Raw genomic sequence first — 22,966 nt, 5'->3', positions numbered from 1 at the left:
ACCCAGATCCTGCAGCCGTTCTTTGTATGGCTTCGTCTCCAGGTCTTTGATCATCTCAGTCGCTCTTCTCTGCACTTTTTCCAAAGCCTCAACATCTTTTTTGTAGTTTGGTGGCCAAAATTGGTTGAATTATTCCAGGTGTGGCCTTACTAGGGTTTTGTAAAGCAGCACTAATACTTCACGTGATTTACCTGGGTAGATTTCTTTGCAAGCAGCTGAATGAATATATCCCTAGAGGTCAAGGCTCTCCAACCCTGGCAACTTGAAGACTTGCGGACTTCAACTCCCAGAATTCCTCAGCCAGCGAAGCTTCAAGTGGTTGTTTCAGTTCTGGACCGTTTGTCCTTTTGTGGTTTGTTCTTAGGGGCCATCCAGGTGGTGGTGGCTTCACGGAGCCTCTGTTGGGGAATGAACTTAGCTGCTCACCTGGTGATCATCATGGACACGCAATACTACAACGGGAAGATCCACGCGTGAGTGAAGAGTGTCGGGTTGGGTTGTCTGGAACCGCCATTAAGCGTGTTGCCGTTTGTGGGGCAATGGAGGCATTAAGAGGGAGTTGGGTTAAGTTGGGTTGACTTTTAGTGGGTTTTAAAAAAAATTTATCGTATTTTTCGGACTATAAGAAACACTTTTTTTGTCAAGAAGTCAAAAAAAGCTGGGAAAAAATGGGCTGAAAAAAGCCTCAAAAACAGGCCGAAAAAAGCACTGAAAATGGGTTGGAAAAAGCCCTGAAAACACCCCCCCAAAAAAGGCTGGAAAAGGGCCAGAAAAAGGCCCGAAAATGGGGCGCGCAAAGGCCAAAAACTTTTTGTTGTTGTTTTTCTCTTCTAAATTTAGGTGCATCTTATAGTCTGAAAAATATGGTACTTACATCCTGCCTTTACTACGTTTATAATAATTCAAGGCAGCAAACGTAGCCTGCAAACCTCCCTCCTCCTATTTTTCCCCACAGCAACAACCACCCTGTGAGGTGGGTTGGGCTGAGAGAACGAGAGCGAGAGAGAGACTGGTTCAAAATCACCCAGCTGGCTTTTGTGGCTAAGGTGGAATTAGAATTCACGGCCTCCCAACTTTCTAGCCTGTGGCCTTACCCACCAGACCAAACTGGCTCTCTTTTTTTCCAATGAATCTGTAAAGGTTGCTGCGGAAATCCAGATCTCAAGTGACCTGGAAGTTGGTCTCCTTTCAGGACTGACAGTTCACTTAATTAAGATTAAAATATGGGCTCTTGTGCTTTACCTCTTTATTAATGTCCATAGTGATTGCTGCAAGATTTAGAGCTGCCTCTAGATGCAAATGTGATTTGACCTTTAAAATATTCACGTTGGAGTATGGGAAACCTATGTAAAAACATGGATTCATGATTAATGCGGTTAAAGATGTATGATGTATTCACAAAGGGGTCAGAGAAATTAAGTGGGGCTTTTATTGATTAGTTGAAATCACAGCTGCTGTCTGTTGTCAGTTTACGGCTAACTTCTGTCATGGACAAAGACATTAAAACATCATTTAATCCAGCTAGATTGCAATCCCAGATTACGTTTGCAGACTCACCCCCCCCCCAACAGTTAACCAGGTTCTTAACGGACTAACTCACTCAATAGTGAATCGTTCTCCTTGTGCCAGGTATGTGGACTATCCGATCTACGATGTCCTACAGATGGTGGGCCGTGCTAACCGCCCGCTGCAGGATGACGAAGGACGCTGTGTGATTATGTGCCAGGGGTCCAAGAAGGTGAGCCAAGATGGGACGTAGGTAGATTCCTCTGCTGCTTAGGAGCTGGGGCTCCTAGTATTTGACATACTTCTAGCAGTGAAGAGCTGTGTTGGCATGATTTGTTTGGAGCAAGTTCTCTTCCAGTCTTTCAATCTGGAGTCCTGAAACCCTAATCTTAAGCGGGTAATTTTGTTAGAGTTTCTTGCAGAAATCAAATCCAGAAAGCACACACAGGCAGATTGATGCAACCGAATTCATTAACTTCTTTAGATACATAATAACACATGAAGATAAATGTACAATACCAATATAGATTCTTCTTCAACTTAGTAGCAGTTACAAGAAAAACACAAGGCAGGAGAGAACAGTTAGTTTCATTTCAGCAGAGCAGACTAGTTTCAGTTTCTCTGCACAGACTCAGAAGCTGCAGACTAAGACACACCCTGGCTCCAGTCTGTCTCAGCTCCCAAACAGCCCTCATTGGCTGATTTAGTTGCTACGCCTATACATTGGCTGACCTTGTTACCATGTCCTATTCCAGTTGATGAATATACTCCTGACAAATCCCCCCCCCCCAAACATAATTTTGGCTCTTCCGTTCCAGGATTTCTTCAAGAAGTTCCTCTACGAGCCCCTTCCGGTGGAGTCTCACCTTGACCACTGCATGCACGATCACTTCAATGCCGAGATTGTCACCAAGACCATTGAGAACAAGCAGGATGCGGTGGATTACCTCACCTGGACCTTCCTGTACCGCAGGATGACCCAGAACCCCAACTATTACAACCTGCAAGGTGAAAGGGGCTGCGTCCCGGATTCCTCTCCCCGTCTTGTCTCCCCCTGACCCATTCCAGGCAGCTCCTGGACAGTTTCCCAACCCCTCCAGATGTGCAGCTTCTGACTTCCGATCTGTTCCTCTGCCCAGGTGTGTCCCACCGACATCTCTCCGATCACCTTTCCGAGCTAGTGGAGCAAACCCTCAGTGACCTGGAGCAGTCCAAGTGTATCAGTGTGGAAGATGAGATGGACGTGGCACCTCTGAATCTGGGGATGATCGCAGCTTATTATTACATCAACTACACCACCATCGGTAATGGGTCTGGGGGAGTGTGTGTGTGTGTGTGTGTTTGTGTGTGTGTTGTGTCCCTCGCTGCCATGGCCTCAGCCTTGTAGCTCGGGATCTGATGCAGCTTCTCTTTTCTTTTTCAAACCATCCACTCTAGAACTCTTCAGCATGTCTCTGAATGCCAAGACGAAAGTGAGAGGTCTGATTGAAATTATCTCCAATGCTGCAGAATATGAGAATATTCCTATTAGGCACCATGAGGACAATCTCTTGCGGCAGGTAAGGGAATACTCACCTCTCTAAGCCATGGGAGGTTCCTGGTTGTTCTGACCCAGCTCCCCAAACACGACAAACCCTCTGTAGTTGAAGCAATGATTCCTTTATTAGGAGCGCCGGCAGCCCCAGCAAAAAGTTTCTCTCTCAACGCAGGCTTACAAATCCGTCAATCTGTAAGATAAATAGTTGTCTGCCACATCTATTCATCTCCGCCCCCTGCCTTTTATCCTCAGCGCTAGGGTGGGGCTTCACTAACAGCGATGGCTCTTCCATCCCGAGAACCGGCCCATAGATTTCCACTGCTCTCCTCTCCTCTGCCTTCTGTGCATCGGCACGTCAGGCACTGGACGCAGCTGTTCCTCCTCTTCCTCATCAGCCACCTCCAGACCTGGGGGCTATTGACTCTCCATCTGAGGGCTGACGGCCGGCCCAGGCTCCGCCTCTGTCTGTCTCTCTCTGCCAGCTCCATTCCCTCTTCCCCCTCGGAGCTCTCAGGTTGCCTTGATGTGACCCTCATTCCCACGACTTCTCCACTGATTTGGCTGTTGGAGGGGCCTGCGGCCAACAGGCCACAACAATGGTTGTCTGGTGGGATTTCTGTGGTTGTTTGGTGACTTACTTCCTGGTTACACCTCCACAGCCAGCCCTTCAGTGGCTTTAGCTAACTAAGGAGGAAAGCCCGATTCTCTATTGCTCGGTAGTGAGATGGGCAGCATATAAAACTTAAGAAATAAAATAAATTCTTCTGTCACCAATAGATAGGTGTGGCAATGGAGCGATGCCCGCTTTCCTGCCCCCTCCCTCAAATCCATTTGGGGTTTTTCAGAGGTTGTCTTTTCCTGTTCTTAAGAAAAAATTCAATGTTTGGGAAATCTCCCTATAAAAAGCCAGCCAGCATAAAAGGAAATGGAAATAGTTATTAGCTTCTGTCTTTTAATAAAATGTGTTAATCGGAAAAAGGCCCTGCTAGGTTCCTTCCGATTTGGGGCTACTTTCAATAGTTTTAAAACAAAAAATATGTGGGAATTTTTGTATTCACTTTTCAGCCTGTGATTTGCTCCATGTATCCTATCTGAGTTGCAGAATAAAAGTATGAGTGGGGCAGCCACGGTTACGCACGCTCTCTTTTTTTTTTTTAGGTTAAATACTTTTTATTTTTTTTAAAAAAAACAGCAAGACATAACAAACACTAACATAAAACATTTACTCCTTCTTTACATCAGCTTCGTTTTGGTATTCCTCTGTTATTTACATTTTTCCCCTCTCATTTTCTTTAATTATACTTATCTTTTTGACCTTTATCCGTTATTTCTGTATATATTCCATGATACCTATCATTAATTGTTGTAAATGTTGTACCTTGATGAACGTATCTTTTCTTTTCTTGGAGCATATGCACCAAAGACAAATTCCTTGTGTGTCCAATCACACTTGGCTAATAAAGAATTCTATTCTATTCTATTCTATTCTATTCTAACAATTCATTTTCTTTCATGTAGTACCTCTTTTTTTGTGACCTTTACTCCTTTTTCATCATTTACCATTTCTAATTTCTATCCAATTATACAATTTATTCCATACTATATAATATTCCCTATCTTCCTTTTTTTAAATCTCCTTTGTTAACTTACCCATCTCAGCACAGTCCAGAATATTCATTATCACTTCCTCCTCCAATGGCACATTCTCATTTTTCCAGTTCTGTGCATAAGATATTCTTGTGGCTCTTATTATGTGTAAAATTAGATACCTTATTTCTTTGCTATATTTCCTATTCCACACTTGCTCTCTCTTAATTGGTTTGCTGAGGAATGTACAGAATGACAATTGTCTCCAGGGCTCCATTATCGGAATAAATGTAGCGGACTGCAAAAAACTTTGCAGAAGTTTTCTGGCAGAATCTCATGTGTTTTTCCCCCCAAGGCACATTTGCCTGAGGAATGCTCCAATTTCAGTAGCTCAAATCAGGGGTGTCAAACTTGATTTCATTGAGGGCCGCATCAGGGTAGTGTTTGATCTTGTGGGGGGCCAGGCTGGGTGCGGCCAGCTCAACATCACTCAAGTTGGAGGCACCTGTGGTGGCCCAAGCGCTTTGCCAGTGAAAATGGGCTCCCGAGCTCTGTTTTTGGCTGCCACAACCTCCTGCAACTCTCTGTCAGTGAAAACGGAGCTTGGGAGGGCTGCATGCAGCTCCGTTTTCATGGGCAGAGGCACTGCGGGCTGGTCCTTCACTGTTTCCAGGGCGGCCCTGCGGGCCAGATCTAAATACCCCCCGGGCCGGATCTGGCCTCCTTCGATAAGATGTAAGTGGGGCCTCGGCCAGCAGGTGGAGATAGCAGTTTGTGCCAGTATACAGTCATGTTTGATGCTTAGAAGACCCCCTCCTTCCTTTCCTTTTCCAGCTGGCCCAGAAAGTGCCCCACAAGCTGAACAACCCTAAATTCAATGACCCCCACATCAAAACCAACCTCCTTTTGCAAGCGCATTTGTCACGGATGCAGCTGAGCGCAGAGCTCCAATCGGACACCGAGGAGATCCTGAGCAAGGTATAGAAATGGGTGGGGGAGGAAGAGGGGTGGGATGGGGGTCGGCCCATGTGGCACGGCCTTGCCTCTTCAGGGTCCGGCGGGAGCATCGTCTTGCTGGGTAACTCGGCGGGGGCTTCAGCCGGCACCCTTAATCCGAGTCTTCCCGTTCTTCCCAGGCCATCCGGCTGATCCAAGCCTGCGTCGACGTTCTCTCCAGCAACGGCTGGCTGAGCCCCGCCTTGGCGGCCATGGAGCTGGCCCAGATGGTCACGCAGGCCATGTGGTCGAAGGACTCCTACCTGAAGCAGCTGCCGCACTTCACCTCCGAAAACATCAGGCGTTGCACGGATAAGGTGAGAACTGGCTCTCGGGCTCCGCCGTTGCAGCTTAGTAGGGAAGAGCGGCGGAACAGCCCAGGAAAAGGGCACCTTTTCCTTCCTTCCTGGACCAGGCACGGCAGAAAATAACAATGGAGTGCCCAATTGCATGAGAATTTTTTTAAAAAAATTAAATCAAAGCCATTTATTTAAACAATTTATATCCAGTCATAAATTCACCTTTGGAAGATTGTTTGCCAGGCCTTTGCTGGAGGTGAATGAGAGGAATTCACTGTTTGTTTAATAAAAGGGGTTTTGTCGGGTGCCTCGTGCTTTTTGGGGAAGCCTAGATCAGAACAAAGACCTCCAACTGACCCTCATCTGTGTGTCAGCTGATACTGAATAGGATGTCAAAGTTCCAGAAAAACCTCTTCTGCATAAAAAAAACTCAGAATAGGATATGTGTGTGTCTGTGTGTGTGTTTCAATGACACCGTAACCTTTTCCCCTTGGGGGCTGCCATCCCCTACTCATCCCCCCCGCCTGTCGTTCCACACAGGGAGTGGAGAGCGTGTTCGACATCATGGAGATGGAAGACGAGGACCGCAACGTCCTGCTTCAGCTCTCCGACGCCCAGATTGCAGACGTGGCTCGCTTCTGCAACCGATACCCCAACATTGAGCTCTCCTACGAGGTGGTGGAAAAGGACAGCATCCACAGGTAAGGAGGGGCCGGGAAGGTTGCAAGAGAAAGACTTCGACGACGCAGCTGGCAGTTAGCAGTTTTTGCTTTCTTTCTGTTCTCGCGGCTTATTGGCGGAGGCAAGACTGGTGGGGTGGCCTTTGCTACTGGGGAGGAGGGCGAGGAAGGAGGGCCTAAGGCTAAAAGAAGCGATTGGTTCGAGCTGGTTTGTCATTGGGTGCGTGCAAGCGGAAGAATGACAAATTTGGGGAGCTGCTTTCGCAGCAATTTGTACTGAGGAATTATTACATAACTTTTAAAGCAAGATCACTTTAATACCACTTTATAAAGCCTTGGTAAGACCACACCTGGAGTACTGCATCCAGTTTTGGTCACCACACTATAAAAAATATGTTGCTCTAGAAGGAGTGCAGAGAAGAGCAACCAGGATGATGAGGGGACTGGAGGCTAAAACATATGAAAAACAGTTGCAGGAACTGGGCCTGGCTAGTCTAGTGAAGAGAAGGACCAGGGGACACAGGATAGCCGTCTTCCAATATTTGAGGGGCTGCCACAGAGAGGAGGAAGGTGGGGGTCAAGCTGTTTTCCAAAGCACCCGAAGGCCAGACAAGGAATAATGGATGGAAACTGATCAAGGAGAAATTCAACCTGGAAATGAGAAATTTCCTGACAGTGAGATCAATCAACTGATAGAACAGAAGTTGCCTTCAGAGGTTGTGGGAGCTTCATCTCTGGAGGCTTTCGAGGAGACTGGACTGCCATCGGTCAGAAATGGTGTAGGGTCTCCTTGGGTGGGGGGTTGGACTAGAAGACCTCCAAGGTCCCTTCCAACTCTGATATTCTATTCTATTCTATTTAAATTTACTTTTAGAAGAGCATGAAATACTTCTGACTTTCTAAGACTTTCTAGCTTTTTATTAAAATTCGGCATTCGGAGGCTCCTTCTCTACCTTCAAACTTAACGAAGGCGGCAAACTTTCTGTGGGAGCTGGTGTAATAGTAAAGGCACCTGGTTAAAAACTGGGAGACTGTCGAGTTCTAGTTCTATCTTAAGACACAAAGCCAAAGGGGTGACTTTTGGGCCAGCCCCTCTCCCTTAGCCCTTAGGAAGCTAGTAATAGCAAACCACTTCGGGGGGAAACCTTGTCAAGACAACTGCAGGGACATGTCCAGGCAGTCACCAGGAGTCGAGACCAATAAAAAAAAATCTTGGACAGGATCCCATGCTGGAAACCGCCAAGGTTTTAGTCCTCTGTTGATTCCGCAGCCTCTTGCTTGCAGTGGGCTGGGAAGGGAGCGAAGGCTACAAGCAGTACTGGGGGAAAGTGTGTGAGTCGACTACTTCCTTTGTTTCTCCAGTGGAGGACCTGTGGTTGTGCTGGTGCAGCTGGAGCGAGAGGAGGAAGTTACGGGCCCCGTGATTGCCCCGCTGTTCCCACAGGTAAGTGGGGTCCTCGGAGAAAGATTCTGGGAAGCTTCTGGGAGAGGCTGTGTTGTGGCCCCTCGGCTGAGTCAGACGAGGAAGAGGGGGAGATGGAGCCTGGGCCAGCTTCGGAGCCTTTGGAAGGCTCTGATGTGGAAGCAGCAGTAGAGCCGGGGCCTTCCACCCACCCCTGAGGGGAGAGGCAGCTGTCTTCAGGGCCTGAGCTGAGTGAGGGGGAGGAACAGATGGGGCCCATCCCAGATGCTCGTAGGAGTGGAGAGCAAAGGAAAGCAATAAGCCGGCTCTCAGGGAAAAGAAGACGTAGACCAAAGGTTCATAGTGGTTAAGGGTGCAGTACTGCAGGCTACTTCTGCCTGCAATTTGGCAGTTTGAATCTCACCAGGCTCAAGGCTGACTCAGGGTGGTCCCAGAGTGGGGAGGGAATGTGGATTTTGCAGTATCTTTCCCCCTGGAGTGGGGAGGGAATGGGGATTTTGCAGTATCCTTCCTCTGCCATGCCCACATAATCAGTAGCAATTTTATTTTGAATTTCACCACTTGTTCCTTCCCTCTTTGAATAAAGTGGGTTTGTTTTACTCATGAGTAAATGGTTTCTCTCTGCTTGAGGAGGCCAAGGCCCTGCTGGGGCTGAGAATACCCCGTTGTTGCGCTCCTGACTTCGTCCCCTTTGCTGCTTCTTTCCTGCAGAAACGCGAGGAAGGCTGGTGGGTGGTGATTGGCGACTCCAAATCCAACAGCCTCATTTCCATCAAGCGACTGACGCTGCAGCAGAAGGCCAAGGTAAGACACTCACACTTCTACGTCAGTCTTGAGGATTGTTCCGACCCAGCTCCCCAAACACGACCAACCCTCTAAAGTTATCTCAAAGATTCCTTTAATTAGGAGCACCAGCAGCCCTGGGGAAAAAAGTTTCCTTTTCAAATGCAGGCTAACAAGTCCATCTATCTGTCCGGAAGATGGATAGTTGTCTGCCACATCTATTCATCTCCGTCCCCTGCCTTTTATCCCCAGAGCTAGGGTGGGCCTTCACTAGCTCTTCCATCCCAAGGACCGGCCCATAGATTTCCACTGTTCTCCTCTCCTCTGCTGAGCATCTGTGCGTTAGGCAGTGGACCCAGCTGTTCCTCCTCTTCCTCATCAGCCACCTCCAGACCTGGGGGCTGTTGACTCTCCATCAGAGGGACGGCCGGCCCAGGCTCCCCCTCTGTATCTTCCTCTCTCTCTCTCTCTGCCAGCTACATTCCCTCTTCCCCCTCGGAGCTCTCAGGTGGCCTGGATGCTGACCCTCACTCCGACGCCTTTTCCTCTGTCGGAGGGGCTAGCGGCTGACAGGCCACAACAGTTACGGAGAGATTTATTTGTGTCTTTCCCCGCAGCAAAGCTGGCTGGGGAATCTGGGAGTTGTAGTCCGCCAGGCTTCAAGTTGCCAAGGTTGGAGACCCCCTGTTCTAAAAAACCTAATTCTTAACGCTATTTAGGTGAAGTTGGATTTTGTGGCTCCGACCACCGGGACGCACAACTACACCCTCTACTTCATGAGCGATGCCTACATGGGCTGTGACCAAGAATATAAGTTCAGCGTGGACGTAAAAGAGGCAGAGAGTGACAGCGACTCCGACTGAGTGACAGGCCGAACATCCTTGGCGATGGACCTTCATCAAAGCCATTGTGGACTTTCTTGGAGCGGATAACCACCCTAGGTGGTTGGGAAGGTGTTTCGTAGATGTTCTCGGTCTTCGGATTCCCTGCATTGTCTGAGTCTTAGCCAGCAGGGTAGAAAGGGACTTCCACCTTTTGTGTTCCTGCCCGCATCTTGAGGTTTTCCCTTTTTAAAAAAAAAACCTCGGCAAAACAAGCAGTGGCTTTTATGTACAATGTTTGCAGTAAATGAGCTGAATTGATTGTTTAGAGATCCTGCTAATTTTCCAAAATAAAACTTCCAAGAACGAACTCGGGTCCTCTTTTTGGGGTGAGAAGTCCAAGTGAAGATAGTTGTCAGAGCCGTGGTGGCGCAGTGGTTAGAAGGCAGCATTGCAGGCTGACTCTGCCCGCTGCCAGGAGTTCAATCTCCAACCCCAGTCTCTTTCACTTTCCCCAAACGTAGAGAAATCTTTTCCCATCATCCTATATCACCTAAGCACCAGGTTGGGGAAGCTGCAGTTTAATAAAGGAGTCAAGATGAACAACAACGGATGTTCTATTTTATTCATTTTTACAGATGTCCAAATAACAGCTCCTTTCCCTTTCCTGGTTTTATATGAGTAGAAACCAACATTTCAAGCCTATTATTTCACTTACTTGAAGCTGGTTTAGAAGGGATCAGGAAGCTTTCCCTTCGGGCCTACCTTGGAAATCCACCTTCTGTGCCGTCTTGCCTTGGCTGGATCCATACCAAAGAACCATCAGATTCCCTCTTAGTTAAATCCAGTGTTTTCCTTTTAGGTAGTAAGTTCTCACCTGGGGAACTGCAGTTCTTCGGAAGAGATGGAAACGACCACCGCACAGTTCAATCCATTTGTAGGATGTTTAGTTGCTTTTTCCGGGAGTGGGGGGGAATCTCGTGCTCGTGAAACACCCCCCCCCCTGGAGATAAAGTATTCAGCAAGTCTCTGGGCGCTGGTACTTCCAGAAGGCCATTTCTCCATCATCGCTGCACGAAGCCAGCAATCCCGGCTCCTTGGGGTTCCAGGCAACGCAGTTCACATCCTGAGAATGGGCTTGGGCCATGTGGGCGGTCAAGGAGAAGGTGGGCTGATGAGGGTCCGAGAGAGGCTCTTCCTCAAACACCCGGATGGCATCGTCTCCGCAAGCGGTGGCTAGGGCACCTGTCAGGTGGCACCTGGCAAGAATTTGGAAAAGGAAACCATTCTGGATCAGGATTAGATGATTCAGAGCATACTGGGGCATTTTAAAGAGAAGTTGACAATGGAAAAAAAACACCCTCCCTTTTTATGATCCTGTAATCCCTTAATTTGGGCGACAATGGAAGTGAGCGTTTACTGGCCGGATGCCCTTCCTGATGCCTTCATGGAGTTCACAGCAAATAGGATTTTTTTTTTTTTAAAAAAATTGCACCCTAGGAGAGAAACATCTGCCGCTACCTAGGATTGATCTCTCAACCTTCCAAGTGGAAGGCGAGTGTCTTCACCACTAGGCCATCATGCCACTCAAACAGGGGAGCTTGGAGGCCTTCTAATCCAACCCCCTGCTCAAGCAGGAGACCCTATGCCTTCTTAAAGGCTTCCGGTTACCCCCGTGGTGAAATCTGAACCAGTTTACTACCAGTTCGCTGGTAGTAAACCGGCTTAATTTTAAGGGATAAAATTAGTGTCTTAAGTCAACTATAAAATAGTAGCTAAAACATCTTTATCCAAAGATGTTGCAAAGTGGCACAGTTTAAATGGCTTTCATGGTAGGAATCAAGAATAGTCACAAAAACTTAAAATGTTCTACAGTGGGAAACAGCCTTCGTATACCTACATCATACTGTAGAGTAGGGGTCTCCAACCTTGGTCACTTTAAGACTTGTGGACTTCAACTCCCAACTCAACTGGCTGAGAAATTCTGGAAGTTTAAGCCCACAAGTCTTAAAAGTGACCAAAGTTGGAGACCCCTGCTGCAGAGGAGCACTTAAAAGAGTTGTGCTACTCCTTAATCCGCAATGGTGCGCGACCTGCAAAACTATTCCCACCAGATCCGTTCCTTGACACATATCTCGGCTTGTCCTGGGACCCTGTTGGTAGCATCCCCACTTACCATGCCACGTCGTAGACGGTCCGTGTGTGGAAGCCAGAGAGGGTGCAAACGCACTTCCAAACGGGATCGGTACCGCTACAGGCCACGCCTGAAACACACAAGAGAGCTCTTTAAGCTGATGCCTCGGATCTGCCGCAGGAGCTTCAGGCCTCATGGAGAAAAGGGGAGATTTCAGTTACGGGGGTCCAACCAAGGGCTTGAGAGCTGAGGGATAGATAGATAGATAGATAGATAGATAGATAGATAGATAGATAGATAGATAGATAGATAGATAGATAGATAGATAGATAGATAGATAGATAGATGAAAGAAAGAATTTTTGATTGGCCAAGTGTGATTAGACACACAAGGAGTTTGTCTTGGTGCATACGCTCTCAGTGTACATAAAAGAAAAAATACCTTCATCAAGGTACAACACTTACAACACTTCATGATAGTCATAGGGTACAATTAAGCAATCGGGGAACAATCAGTATCAGTATAAATCGTAAGGATACAAGCAACAAAGTTACAGTCAAAAGTGGAAGAAGATGGATGATGGGAACGAGAAGATTAAAAGTAGTGCAGACTTAGTAGCGTCTTTTGAGGATAGTTGCTAGGAACAGAAAATATGAGTGGGTGGGAGGGGGATTCGGTGGCCTTTAAGGGATCTAGTACTAGGGTTTTATGGTGGTCAGGATTTTGCATTCGGCTCAGAACCTTACTCGTACAGGCAGTCTTATAGAAATAATCCTCAACTTAATAACCATCATTGAGCCCATAATTTCTACTGCTAAGTGGGACAGTGTTGTTAAGTGAATTTTGCTCCATTTTACGACCTTTCATGCCACAATTGTTAAGTGAATCACTGCAGCTGTTAAAGTTAGTGGCACCTGCCTACCGTGCTGTAGGTGGTTGATGGGCTAATACAGAAGAACAGAATTAACTTGTCACTTTGAATGATCATCGATCGGTACACATAAAAGTGAAAATTCCTTGCATACAGCTCTCAAGAGGGGCACCACCTCCAATATGCACTACACAAGCATGGCGGAATAAATAAATACAAAAGTATGCATATACCCACATATATGACACGGAGAAACAACACAGTCCAGTTTGGATGCATGTGTGTACATGGCGAGAAAAACGCATCTTGTGAGTTTACCAGAGGGATGGCCTAGGGAACAAAGCTGCTACAGAATCTGGGAGTCCTGCTAGAAATACGTCGAAACCCACTCCCAGAGGGGAGCAACTGAAACAGACTGTAAAGTGGGTGTGTGGGGTCTCTAACAATGTTTTGAGCTCTTAAGCACAGAGTGCTTGTGAGCAGCATCCTGAATAACAGGAAGCGAGCTTCCTATAATCTTCTCCACTGTCCTCACCACTCTCTGTAGGGACTTTCGACCTCACCTCCCCACAGTACATCATGTTCCCTTTCCTCCCACTTTTTCATCATAATTTTGTATTTTTATTGTAATGTTGTAAGCTGCCCAGGGACACCTTGTGGCAAAGTTGGCAAATAAATTTAATAAACAGTTCTATCCCTGGGATGTAACACAGGGCACCGTGCTGTACCACCCACCTTGCTCGTTGCCTGGCTTAAACTGGTGCCAAATGCGCACCGTCTTGTCGTCACTACAGGAAGCCAGCCTTTCCCCAGACTGGTCAAAAGCCAAGCTCCACACCGTGGACTCGTGTCCTTCCAAGGTGCTGAAGCACACCCAGTCGTCTTCCTCTTCCCGATACAGTTTGACGGTGTCATCGTAACTGGCAGATGCCAGCAGCTGGGAGGAGAGAAAAAAAACCCCAAGAGGGAGACCCAAATCAGGGGTTGCCACAAAGAAGAAGGAGTCAAACTATTCTCCAAAGCACCTGAGAGTAGAACAAGAAGCAACAGATGGAAACTAATCAAGGAGAGAAGCAACCTAGAACTAAGGAGAAATTTCCTGACAGTTAGAACAATTAATCAGTGGAACAACTTGCCTCCAGAAGTTGTAAATGCTCCAACACTGGAAGTTTTTAAGAAAATGCTGGATAACCATTTGTCTGAAGTGGTGTAGGGTTTCCTGCCTGGGCAGGGGGTTGGACTAGAAGACCTCCAAGGTCCCTTCCAACTCTGATATTATTATTATTATTGTTATTGTTATTGTTATTATTATTATAACATTGGCAGAAGAACCAAAGGAATTGCAAGCCTGGTGGGCCGCATGAAAGATGCCCATTTCCAGAGAACCTCCACATTTGTTTCACAAAAACAATCTTCTAGCTCAGGGCTGTTCAAACTCACAGCCCGAGGGCCAGATGTAGCATACGCTGGCCACGCCCCATGCCCACGCCCGGTTTAGCAAAGGGGAAAAAAATCCTGATATGTGCTGTGACGATGTGAGTTTGACACCCTGTTCTAGCCGTTGCAGCAATGCAGAAAAGGAGAACTCCCTAACTTACTCTAAGGCAGGGGTCTCCAACCTTTGGCAACTTGAAGACTTGTGGACTTCAACTCCCAGAGTTCCTCAGCCAGCTTTGCTGGCTGAGGGACTCTGGGAGTTGAAGTCCACAAGTCTTCAAGTTGCCAAGGTTGGAGACCCCTGCCCTAAGGAAGAAACCCAGACTCACCTCTTGGTTAGGGTGCCAGACCACATGCTTGACATCCTGTGTGTGAGAATTCAAGACACTCATGCACTCGTACTCGTCCTCTTCATCCACTGTAACAGAGAAGCGGGGAATTTGATAGGAAACCAAATAATGAAAATCCCCGTCAGTCAATTGCAAAAGGCAGCTTTACTCAGAATAGTTTACATCCAGTGATGACACCTTTAACACAATTAAACATCCAACACCTGCCTGTCCCAGGTCTCGACAGGTGGGCAAATATGCCAAGTCCAGTCTGAATAGCTGGCCGATTGTGGCGAACCATTAACAATATCACTGGCACTGACAAAATCCCCATTGTGAAAGGCAGCTTTAGCCAGAACAGCTTACAACTTGCCACAATATCTCCAACACCATCGAACATCCACATCTGCCTATCCCAGATCCTCGGGAAGGAGTTGACAGGCAGACATAAATGCCAAATCTGGTCTGAACATCTGGCTGACGGTGCAACCAACCGTAAAAGTAATTCGGTAGAGAATGTGAACCAAGTGAAAAGATAGAAACACATCCTCCCCTGTTGTGGTCCGCCTGCAGACCTGGCTCCAGAGTCAGACAGTGAGGAAGCTGGGGAGGACGATGGGCCAGTCCTGGAGTCAGAGGAAGGCCAGACGAGGGCTCTGCGTCGGAGGCAGAAATGGGGCCGGGGCCATCTGGGAGCAAAGCATGGACTCCCGAGTGTCCAGAGGTGGACAGCAGAGGCAGAGGAACAGGAGGAGCCTATTCCTAGTGCACACATGCGAAGAGCTGCCAGAAGGCAAGAGCAGCTAAAGCCAAAGGGATGACTTGGGAGTAAGGCCAGGAGATGATTGGCCCCTCCCATAAGGCTTAAAAGAGCAGCAACGAGCCGTTGGGTTCTTTGTAGGAAAGCAACGTTGATTTCTGTGCTTCTTGTCAGCGTCTCTTGAACTTTGTGGGGGTTTTGCCAAGAAAAGCCTTTGGCAGGTTGCCAAAGACATCAAATAGCTCAGGCCTGTTATTAAGAACACAAAAGCCTGCAATTACTGCAGGTTCAAGCCCGGCCCAAGGTTGACTCAGCCTTCCATCCTTTATAAGGTAGGTAAAATGAGGACCCAGATTGTTGGGGGGGCAATAAGTTGACTTTGTAAAAATATACAAATAGAATGAGACTATTGCCCTATACACTGTAAGCCGTCCTGAGTCTTCGGAGAAGGGCGGGGTATAAATGTAAAAAAAAAAAAAAAAAAAAGTTGGTGATAAGGCCGAGGAACTGTTTATGAAGAATTTTGTTTTGGACTAAGCCGTGAATGAATTAATTCTTAGTTGTTTTAATAAAATAAATTTGTTCAGGACTGAATTGCGTTTGGCAATCACTACTCGGGCCTCGGTCACAACATCCCCCTCCTATCCACTCCATGGATTTACAATAAAAACAGGCAGGTTCAACATAATGAGAAGTTCCATTTTTTCCCATATGACAGAAAGACAGAACCGTAAGTCACCTCCCCCTTGCTTTTTCGGCAGCTTCCCTATTTTTGTTATTTTAAAAAGGTTTTAAAATCTGTCAGCCCGATTTACACGAATGCCGTTTTGATATTCTTAGAAAGCAGCCTTTCCCTTCTGGACGCCCAGATAGCAATATCAGAAGGCGCAGCCGTGCCGTCTTCTGTGGGGCTGGGATGACCGAAGTTTTTTTTTTTTTTTTTATTCAAAAAGTTTTTATTAGTCAAAAAAAGGTTTATACAAATACATATCAGGTATGGTAAATTTTCATTTTTCTTATCTAAAATAAGAATTTTACTCAAATTTTTTAACACATACAACAGCCATATGGCAAGCAGGTGACACGAAGTAGCTAAGTTTACAAATTTTAAATACGTAATAAAGAAGGGTCAAGAATAAACAGAATATCGTACAAAAGAGAATAAGGAAAACCAACACAATCCCAAATATCTTTATCACTTCCTAGTTTTGGATCTCAGAACTCTGGGTTCAGCCTGACCCACCCCCAGGGCCGCACCAGCGGCAGCCGCTTCCGCCCCATGATCTATAACCTCCCCTTCTTCAATTCCTGGGTCATCTGATTCCAGGAGGGCTTTGTGTTCCTCCACATAGGCCGTAGCCTCCGCAATTGTACTGATTTTTTTCGTAATGCCCTCCCGGAAAATCATCAATCCTCTGGCATCAGCCATCTGAAGCCCACTCCTTCTGGTACAATTTGCTTGACAAAAATAATATTTCTTTCTTTTTCACGCACCTGTCTGGGAATCTGCCTCAGAATGGCTATCTCCTGCCCCTGTAAATCAGTGCCCCACTCCTATGTTTTCTAAGAATTTCATCTCGCCTCTTCTCACAAATTTGACATGAACCTCTCTGGGAACTGCATGCGTGCGTGCATATTGCGAATTAACTCTATAAACTCGATCCACATCCCAATTCATGAAATCAACACCTCTCCCAAGAAATTCTCCCAACAATTTAGTCACAACATCTCTCAAGTCTTCTTGGTCCCCTTCTTCCAAATTTTGTAACCTAACGAAATAAGACATTTTATCCATCTGTTGTCCAAGCACAGCATTGCCTGTCGCCTCTCTCTTTTCTGCACTGCCGCATCTCACCCTCCAAACCTTCCACTTTCTGCTTGTTTTCTGCTGAAACTTGTTGAGTATCCTTTAAATCCTTTTGGATAGTCACAATTTCTACTCTTATTTCATCCAATTTCTTGTCCATATTAGATAACTTTTCCAAAATTCTCCATCTCTCCAGCAGTTGGTCTCTGACCTTTGCCATTAAGGAAAAAAAAAATACAAAATCCTCAGGCAGGCACAGTATCCTTGTAATTTCCTCCGGATCCACCAGGGGCACTCACAGGAGCAACGAGTCCAGAGTACAGTTAGTCAACCAGGAAGTCAAGGGAAGTGATGTCATCAAAATTCTCATAGTGAAGGCGGAAGCTGGACGCCACCACTGTTCCCCAGAAGGAGGGGCCTCAAACCTTCCCTCCTAAATTTCTCCATCACCTCTTCTCCAGAGCTCCACAAAACCGTAATCTTCTTATTTTAAGTTCTCCTCTCTCCAGAATAACTCGTGCTCCTTCCAACCGCAGGGGAGAAAACCCCCGCACTCCGGAGCAGTCCACTCACGTTTACCGATATTCCTTCCTTCTCCTCCTCAATTCTTCTCCGCTCCTGTTCACCACCAGGCTGCTGCAGTTATAATCCAATGCCCCGTGTCACGGGCACAGCGGCCCAGGCGACGACCAAAATAATGGCCGCGGCCTGTGGCCTCCAAACCCCGCCAAGCCTAGGACGCGCCAGCATCGGTCCCCACAGTCCTGTATGTCGGCTGGGAGACCCCTGGCGAGCCGTCCGTGCGGCAGGTGTCCTTTTCGGAACACCTGGCCCCTGAGGGCCTCGGCGGCGGCCGGATTCGGGCGCTGGAGGCAGGAGAAGCCTTCCAGACGTCCGTTGCCGCTGGACACCGGAAGTCGTCTGGGATGACCGAAGTTCATTCATTCACTTTTGGGGTCAAAGGGCAGTGGGGTTGTGATGAGCCATGCTTATATCCTGGCTGCCGTTTTGTGAGAGCATCGTCACAGGTTCTGAAAATTCCAATGCCCTCCCCTCCCCACCTCCTGCCAGCCCACCTCCATCGCCTCCCATATTTCTCCAAGCTCTCGCTCACCTTCCCAAACCCAGACGCTTTTGTCTCGGCTGCAGGTAGCCAGGAGGGTACCGGACGGGGCCCAGGCTACAGACTTCACCTCATTCTCGTGGCCCTCCAGAGTCGCTGCACACTGGGTGGAGAAAGAGAGGGGATGTTTCTTATGGGAAGAAAGGGCAACCAGCAATCTGAGACCGCAAAGAGAAATGTCCCATGGCAGGGCAGTGGAGGAGATGACCAGAGGGCGGAGTCAAACGCGCCATCAGTTTGGAATCGCCACGCTCCCACAAGTGGCCTAACTCCAGCCCCCTGTGAGTTCCACTGACTCATATCTAACACCCATTTGCCTTGATCAAGATCAGATATCAGCAACCTGCGGCTCTTTGGGCCCTCTGCTGTGGCTCCCTGTCACTGTCACTGTGGCTCCCTGTCACCACTGGCCCCCTCGCCCTCCCAGTCACTCCTTGCCTGGCCTGAGAAGGTAAGGGCGACAGCGGAGGATGGAGAAGTGGCCTGGCCGGGACAGAGAAAGAGAGATACAGAGAGAGGGAGAGAGATACAGAGAGAGAGGTGGGGAGAGATGACAAAAGGGCTTTGAGGTTCCTGATATTTTTTAACAACCGGTTCTCTGCCCTAACGACCAGCTGTGTAGGCGTGGCTGGGGCTGGGGTGTCATGTGACTGGTGGAAGTGAGTGACGTCAAGTTGGCCACTCCCACCCAGGTTTTGTGGCTCCCGGTGTTTTCTTTTCTGTGGGAAACGGGTCCAAATGGCTCTTTGAGTGCTTTAAGGTTGCAGACCCTTGGTATAGATAGACCTCATGACCACAACTGAGCTAAACATTTCTGATGCTAAGCAAGTCATTGCCCCATTTTACTGCCTTTTCTTGGATCCCTGCAGTGGTTAAAATGATGTGAACCTGGCTTCTCCATGGACTTTGCTTGTCAAAAGGTCACAAAAGGCTTAGAAAATTTGTCTCTTTAAGTATAATGTTTAAAGTAACGTTATTTTTTTTTCTCCATTGAGATCCTCACTGTTTCATCTTTTTAACCGTATTCCAATTTTGCACCCACGTAGTCACACAAGATTGAAATTACTCGGTTCTGAATTGCGTACTATAAATTGCGCCCAGTAAATATTTGTTGTTATTATGAGTCGTAAAATTTTCAAATACAGTTGTATTTTGTGTACATTCCCCCTTTATTTTCACAATTCTCTTGCTGCGCATGGTGCTCGTTTGAGAACATCGGAACCAAATGATGCTGCAAGAGCACCGCATAATGAAGGATTCAAGGTGCCTTGATTTTTTTCCCCAGGTTAATCATCAATTCTTGCAATTTAAACGTATTATTTTTCCATTGAGCAAATCTGAATTAGAAGCCACAAAGGATGCTGTACCTCGAAATCGTCCTGGTTCTTCTTCCAAATGCAGGTGGTTGCATCAAAGCTGGCGGAAGCCAAGTAGTTTCCACAGGGGGACCAGGCCACCTTACGGATGGTCCTTTGATGCCCTTCATCCAGGACGGACTTGCACACCCAGGCATCACCTGGCGAGAGAGAAAGCACCTGGCAATGTAGGTTGGCAACATCCTGGCCTGATCTTGGCACCCCAAGACTAACCGTATTAATCAAGTATCTACGGTAGCTTCCCTTTTGTTTGTTCATTAGGGGACTCCTGAGATCTGGATTCAAATAGGAAACGATGATTCAAAACATGGGTGGGCACAGAGGTGTTGTGACCCAGGCCCAAGTAGGTGTCAGACAGCAATGAGGCTGAGGAAGAACATGGGCCAGTCCTGGACACTGGGGAAGGCCCAGATGAGAGCTCTGCGTCGGAGGCTGAGGGGGGGGGGCAGGGCCATAGGGGAGTGAGGTACAGACTCTGGAGCCTTCAGAGGCTAACAGTAGTGAGGCAGAGGAACAGGAGGAGCCTGTTCCTAATGCACGCATGAGAAGAGCTGCCAGAAGGCAAGAGCAGCTGAAGCAAAAAGGACGACTTGAGAGTAGGACCAAGAGATGATTGGCCCCTCCCATAAAGCTTAAAAGACCAGCAATGTTGATAACTTTATCTTGTTGCATTTGTTTTGTATCAGCGTCTTCTGAACTTTTGCCAAGAAAGGCCTCTGGCAGTTTGCCTAATTAGACCAAGGTTGGTGATAAGGCTGAGGAATTGTGTTGGGAGGAATTTGCTTTAATTTAGTTGGACTACGCTGAGAATAAGTTAATTCTCAGCTATTCTAATAAAGTTTGTTTGTTTTTACACTGACTGAGTTTCCTGCTACCTACTTGGGCCTTTCTCAGAGAGTCAAGGACATCTTGCCCAGCACCTGGAAGGCTGGAACTGGGAGGCCTCTCCAGTTGGGACGGTGCATTGATTGGACCATGGGATGGACACGTGGGCGTTGGCCAGGGACTTGGACTTTCCTTTGGGTGGGGAAAACCTGGAAGCTTTCAGATTCGTGTTTTCCCAGATGTGCTAATATGACATCTCTAATAAAATGAAACTTTGAGGAAACTCAAGCCTCGGAGTTTTCTTTCGTTGGGGGGTTACTTGGAACCCTGACACACACAAACACACACACACTCTCTCTGCAGTCTCCCTTCCTTGAAATGTCAACACCAAGGTGACCACCTGAGGCTACCTTCTTTCCCCCAGATGCGGATGCTACGGTCTCCACCACAGGAAGCCAGCAGGGTCCCTTTAGGATTCCAGGCGAGGAACCAGCAACGGGAATCCGGGTGCGCCTGGATGCGGGACAGGAGGGTCAAGGAGTCCTTCATTGGAACGCCAAGAGGTCACGATAGAACCAAACCTAAAAACCCTGTGAATAAAAATAAGTTTTATTTCAGCAGAAGAGCTTCATTTAAATCAGGTCAGAATGGATTCTTTTTTTAAAAAAAATTATTGATTTTAACAAGGGCTTCCATGCTGTAATTCAAGATGGAATATAAAAATATCTGCCTGGTAAGAGACTTTAACGCAATTGTAGACACAGAACTTGACTAGAAGAGTAGTAAAACAGGTAAAAAAGTCAGGAAAATGCTCTCTAAAACTTTTTTGCAAAATGATGGAAGAAATAGGAACTTGAGATGTATGAAGAGAAACACAGCCTAAGAAAAATCAGTATTCATTCTATTCAAATAGGCATAAATCCTGGTCTAGAAGAGATAGGGTATGGAGGTCATTAGAACCGAAAACATGTGTACAAGTGATAGAAATAGAACCCAATGTTTGGGCAGATCACAATCCGATAAAGGTTGTATGGAAAGAATCCCACAAGCAAAAATTGGACCGATAGGAAGATTACTGATGCCTTTGAACTGTGGCCTTAGGAGTTGATTTCTGAGAATGCTGTGGACAAAACAAGTCAATGGACTGTCAAACAAATCTTTTTCGCCACAAGCATAAATGATCAGATTCAAATTATCTAACAAGAACTGTAGAAAAAACAATGGCTACCAACCTGCCTTCCATGGAGGACCTGTATACTGCAGGAGTCAAAAAGAGGGCTGTGAAAATATCTACAGACCCCTCACATCCTGGACATAAATTGTTTCAACACCTACCCTCAAAACGACGCTACAGAGCACTGCACACCAGAACAACTAGACACAAGTACAGTTTTTTCCTGAACACCATCACTCTGCTAAACAAATAATTCCCACAACACAGTCGAACTATTTACTAAGTCTGCACTACTATTAATCTTCTCATTGTTCCCATCACCCATCTCTTTCCACTTACGACTGTATGACTGTAACTTTGTTGCTTGTATCCTTACGATTTATATTGATATTGGTTCCTGATTGCTTATTTGTTCCCTATGACTCTCATTAAGTGTTGTACCTTATGATTCTTGATGAAGGTTTCTTTTCTTTTATGTACACTGAGAGCAGATGCACCAAAGACAAATTCCTTGTGTGTCCAATCACACTTGGCCAATAGAAAATTCTATTCTAAAAAAAAAAAAAAGAAAAAAACTTTGGACCATGTAAAGACGCAGCTCTCTGGCGAAGGCTCTTCATGCTGGGAAAGGGGGAAGGAAAGAGAAAAAAAAGGATGATAAGCCATCCAAGATCACTGAGAGACGGGCAGCATAAAAATGTAACGAACCAGAGGGAGTCTTTGACTTACAACCATTTGTTTGGCGACTGTTTCAAGTTATCCGAGCACCGAAAAAAGTGGCTTATGAGCGTTTCTACATGTATGATTATTGCGACATCCCCATGGTCACCGGATCCAAATTCAGGCGCTTGGCAACTGGCTCCTATTTATGACGGTCGCTGTGTCATGCGATCGATCCCCTTTGGCAACCTTCTGGCAAGCAGGCGCTCAATGACCGGGTTCCTAACTTCACAACCGCAGCGATTCACTTAACAACGGTGGCAAGAGAGGTCGTAAAATGGAAGCAAAAAACCTCACTGAACAACCGTCTCGCTGAACGAGAGAGACGATGGGCTCCGTTGTGGTCGTAAGTCGAGGACTACCTGGAACTTCCCCTCCAAGGGGCTTCAACAGTATCAGATCGTCCTCGGTTTGCAACAGCCCGTTTGGGGACCGTTCGAGGTTTAACAAACCGTCTCGCTTAGCAACGGAAATGCCGGCTCCCTTGTGGTCGTAAGTCGAGGACTACCCGGCATTGTTCTCCCCCCTCCTCCTCAGGGAAAGGAAATATAGAAGACTTGCAGTTTACGGCACCGCTTCCTCAGCACTCACCTGAGATTCAGCCCAACGCGGGTCCTGGCTGGGAAGTATGGGCTGTGTAGTATACGACGACGACGCTGCAGGAGCCTCCCGCCCTCCCTTGTTTATCAGGCTCGACCTGCGCGGAAGCCCCTTTGAACGGGCAGCACCGGAAGTCTCCTCGCCGCAAAGGCTGCTGGGATTCGTAGTCTTTCTCCCC

At 47.1% G+C, this 22,966-nt stretch overlaps 2 protein-coding genes across 5 annotated transcripts in view; one reads left to right on the top strand and one right to left on the bottom strand.

Moving 5' to 3' along the window:
- Positions 1-10,002, top strand: part of SNRNP200 (small nuclear ribonucleoprotein U5 subunit 200) — a 52,881-nt gene extending 42,879 nt beyond the window's left edge. For both annotated transcript variants that reach the window (XM_058194076.1, XM_058194075.1), the window contains exons 35-45: positions 365-473; positions 1,630-1,738; positions 2,325-2,514; positions 2,646-2,810; positions 2,944-3,065; positions 5,465-5,608; positions 5,767-5,943; positions 6,466-6,626; positions 7,968-8,049; positions 8,740-8,832; positions 9,531-10,002. In XM_058194076.1, the coding sequence (XP_058050059.1) occupies positions 365-473; positions 1,630-1,738; positions 2,325-2,514; positions 2,646-2,810; positions 2,944-3,065; positions 5,465-5,608; positions 5,767-5,943; positions 6,466-6,626; positions 7,968-8,049; positions 8,740-8,832; positions 9,531-9,674 (1,496 nt within the window). In that variant the 3' untranslated portion in view covers positions 9,675-10,002. The remainder of the gene's footprint in view (positions 1-364; positions 474-1,629; positions 1,739-2,324; positions 2,515-2,645; positions 2,811-2,943; positions 3,066-5,464; positions 5,609-5,766; positions 5,944-6,465; positions 6,627-7,967; positions 8,050-8,739; positions 8,833-9,530) is intronic.
- A 231-nt stretch (positions 10,003-10,233) lies between these two features.
- Positions 10,234-22,926, bottom strand: CIAO1 (cytosolic iron-sulfur assembly component 1). Of its 3 annotated transcripts, none has more exons than XM_058194081.1 (9): positions 22,780-22,922; positions 21,910-22,019; positions 20,705-20,884; positions 19,461-19,609; positions 18,085-18,196; positions 14,404-14,492; positions 13,373-13,574; positions 11,809-11,896; positions 10,234-10,891 (listed from the first exon to the last, which is right to left on the bottom strand). In XM_058194081.1, the coding sequence occupies exons 3-9, from the start codon at positions 20,841-20,843 to the stop codon at positions 10,651-10,653; spliced, it is 1,020 nt and encodes a 339-aa protein (XP_058050064.1). In that variant the 5' UTR covers positions 20,844-20,884; positions 21,910-22,019; positions 22,780-22,922; the 3' UTR covers positions 10,234-10,650. The 3 variants fall into 3 exon arrangements, with proteins under 3 accessions (XP_058050064.1, XP_058050062.1, XP_058050063.1); XM_058194079.1 differs by having other exon boundaries at positions 21,910-22,089; positions 22,780-22,918; XM_058194080.1 differs by lacking the exon at positions 21,910-22,019 and having other exon boundaries at positions 22,780-22,926.
- Between the last annotated feature and the right edge of the window lie 40 nt (positions 22,927-22,966).

This window comes from Ahaetulla prasina, chromosome 9, assembly GCF_028640845.1.
Source record: "Ahaetulla prasina isolate Xishuangbanna chromosome 9, ASM2864084v1, whole genome shotgun sequence".
NCBI lineage: Eukaryota > Metazoa > Chordata > Lepidosauria > Squamata > Colubridae > Ahaetulla > Ahaetulla prasina.
Note: the sequence above shows the minus strand (reverse complement) of the source record. Positions and strands in the feature narration are given on the sequence as shown.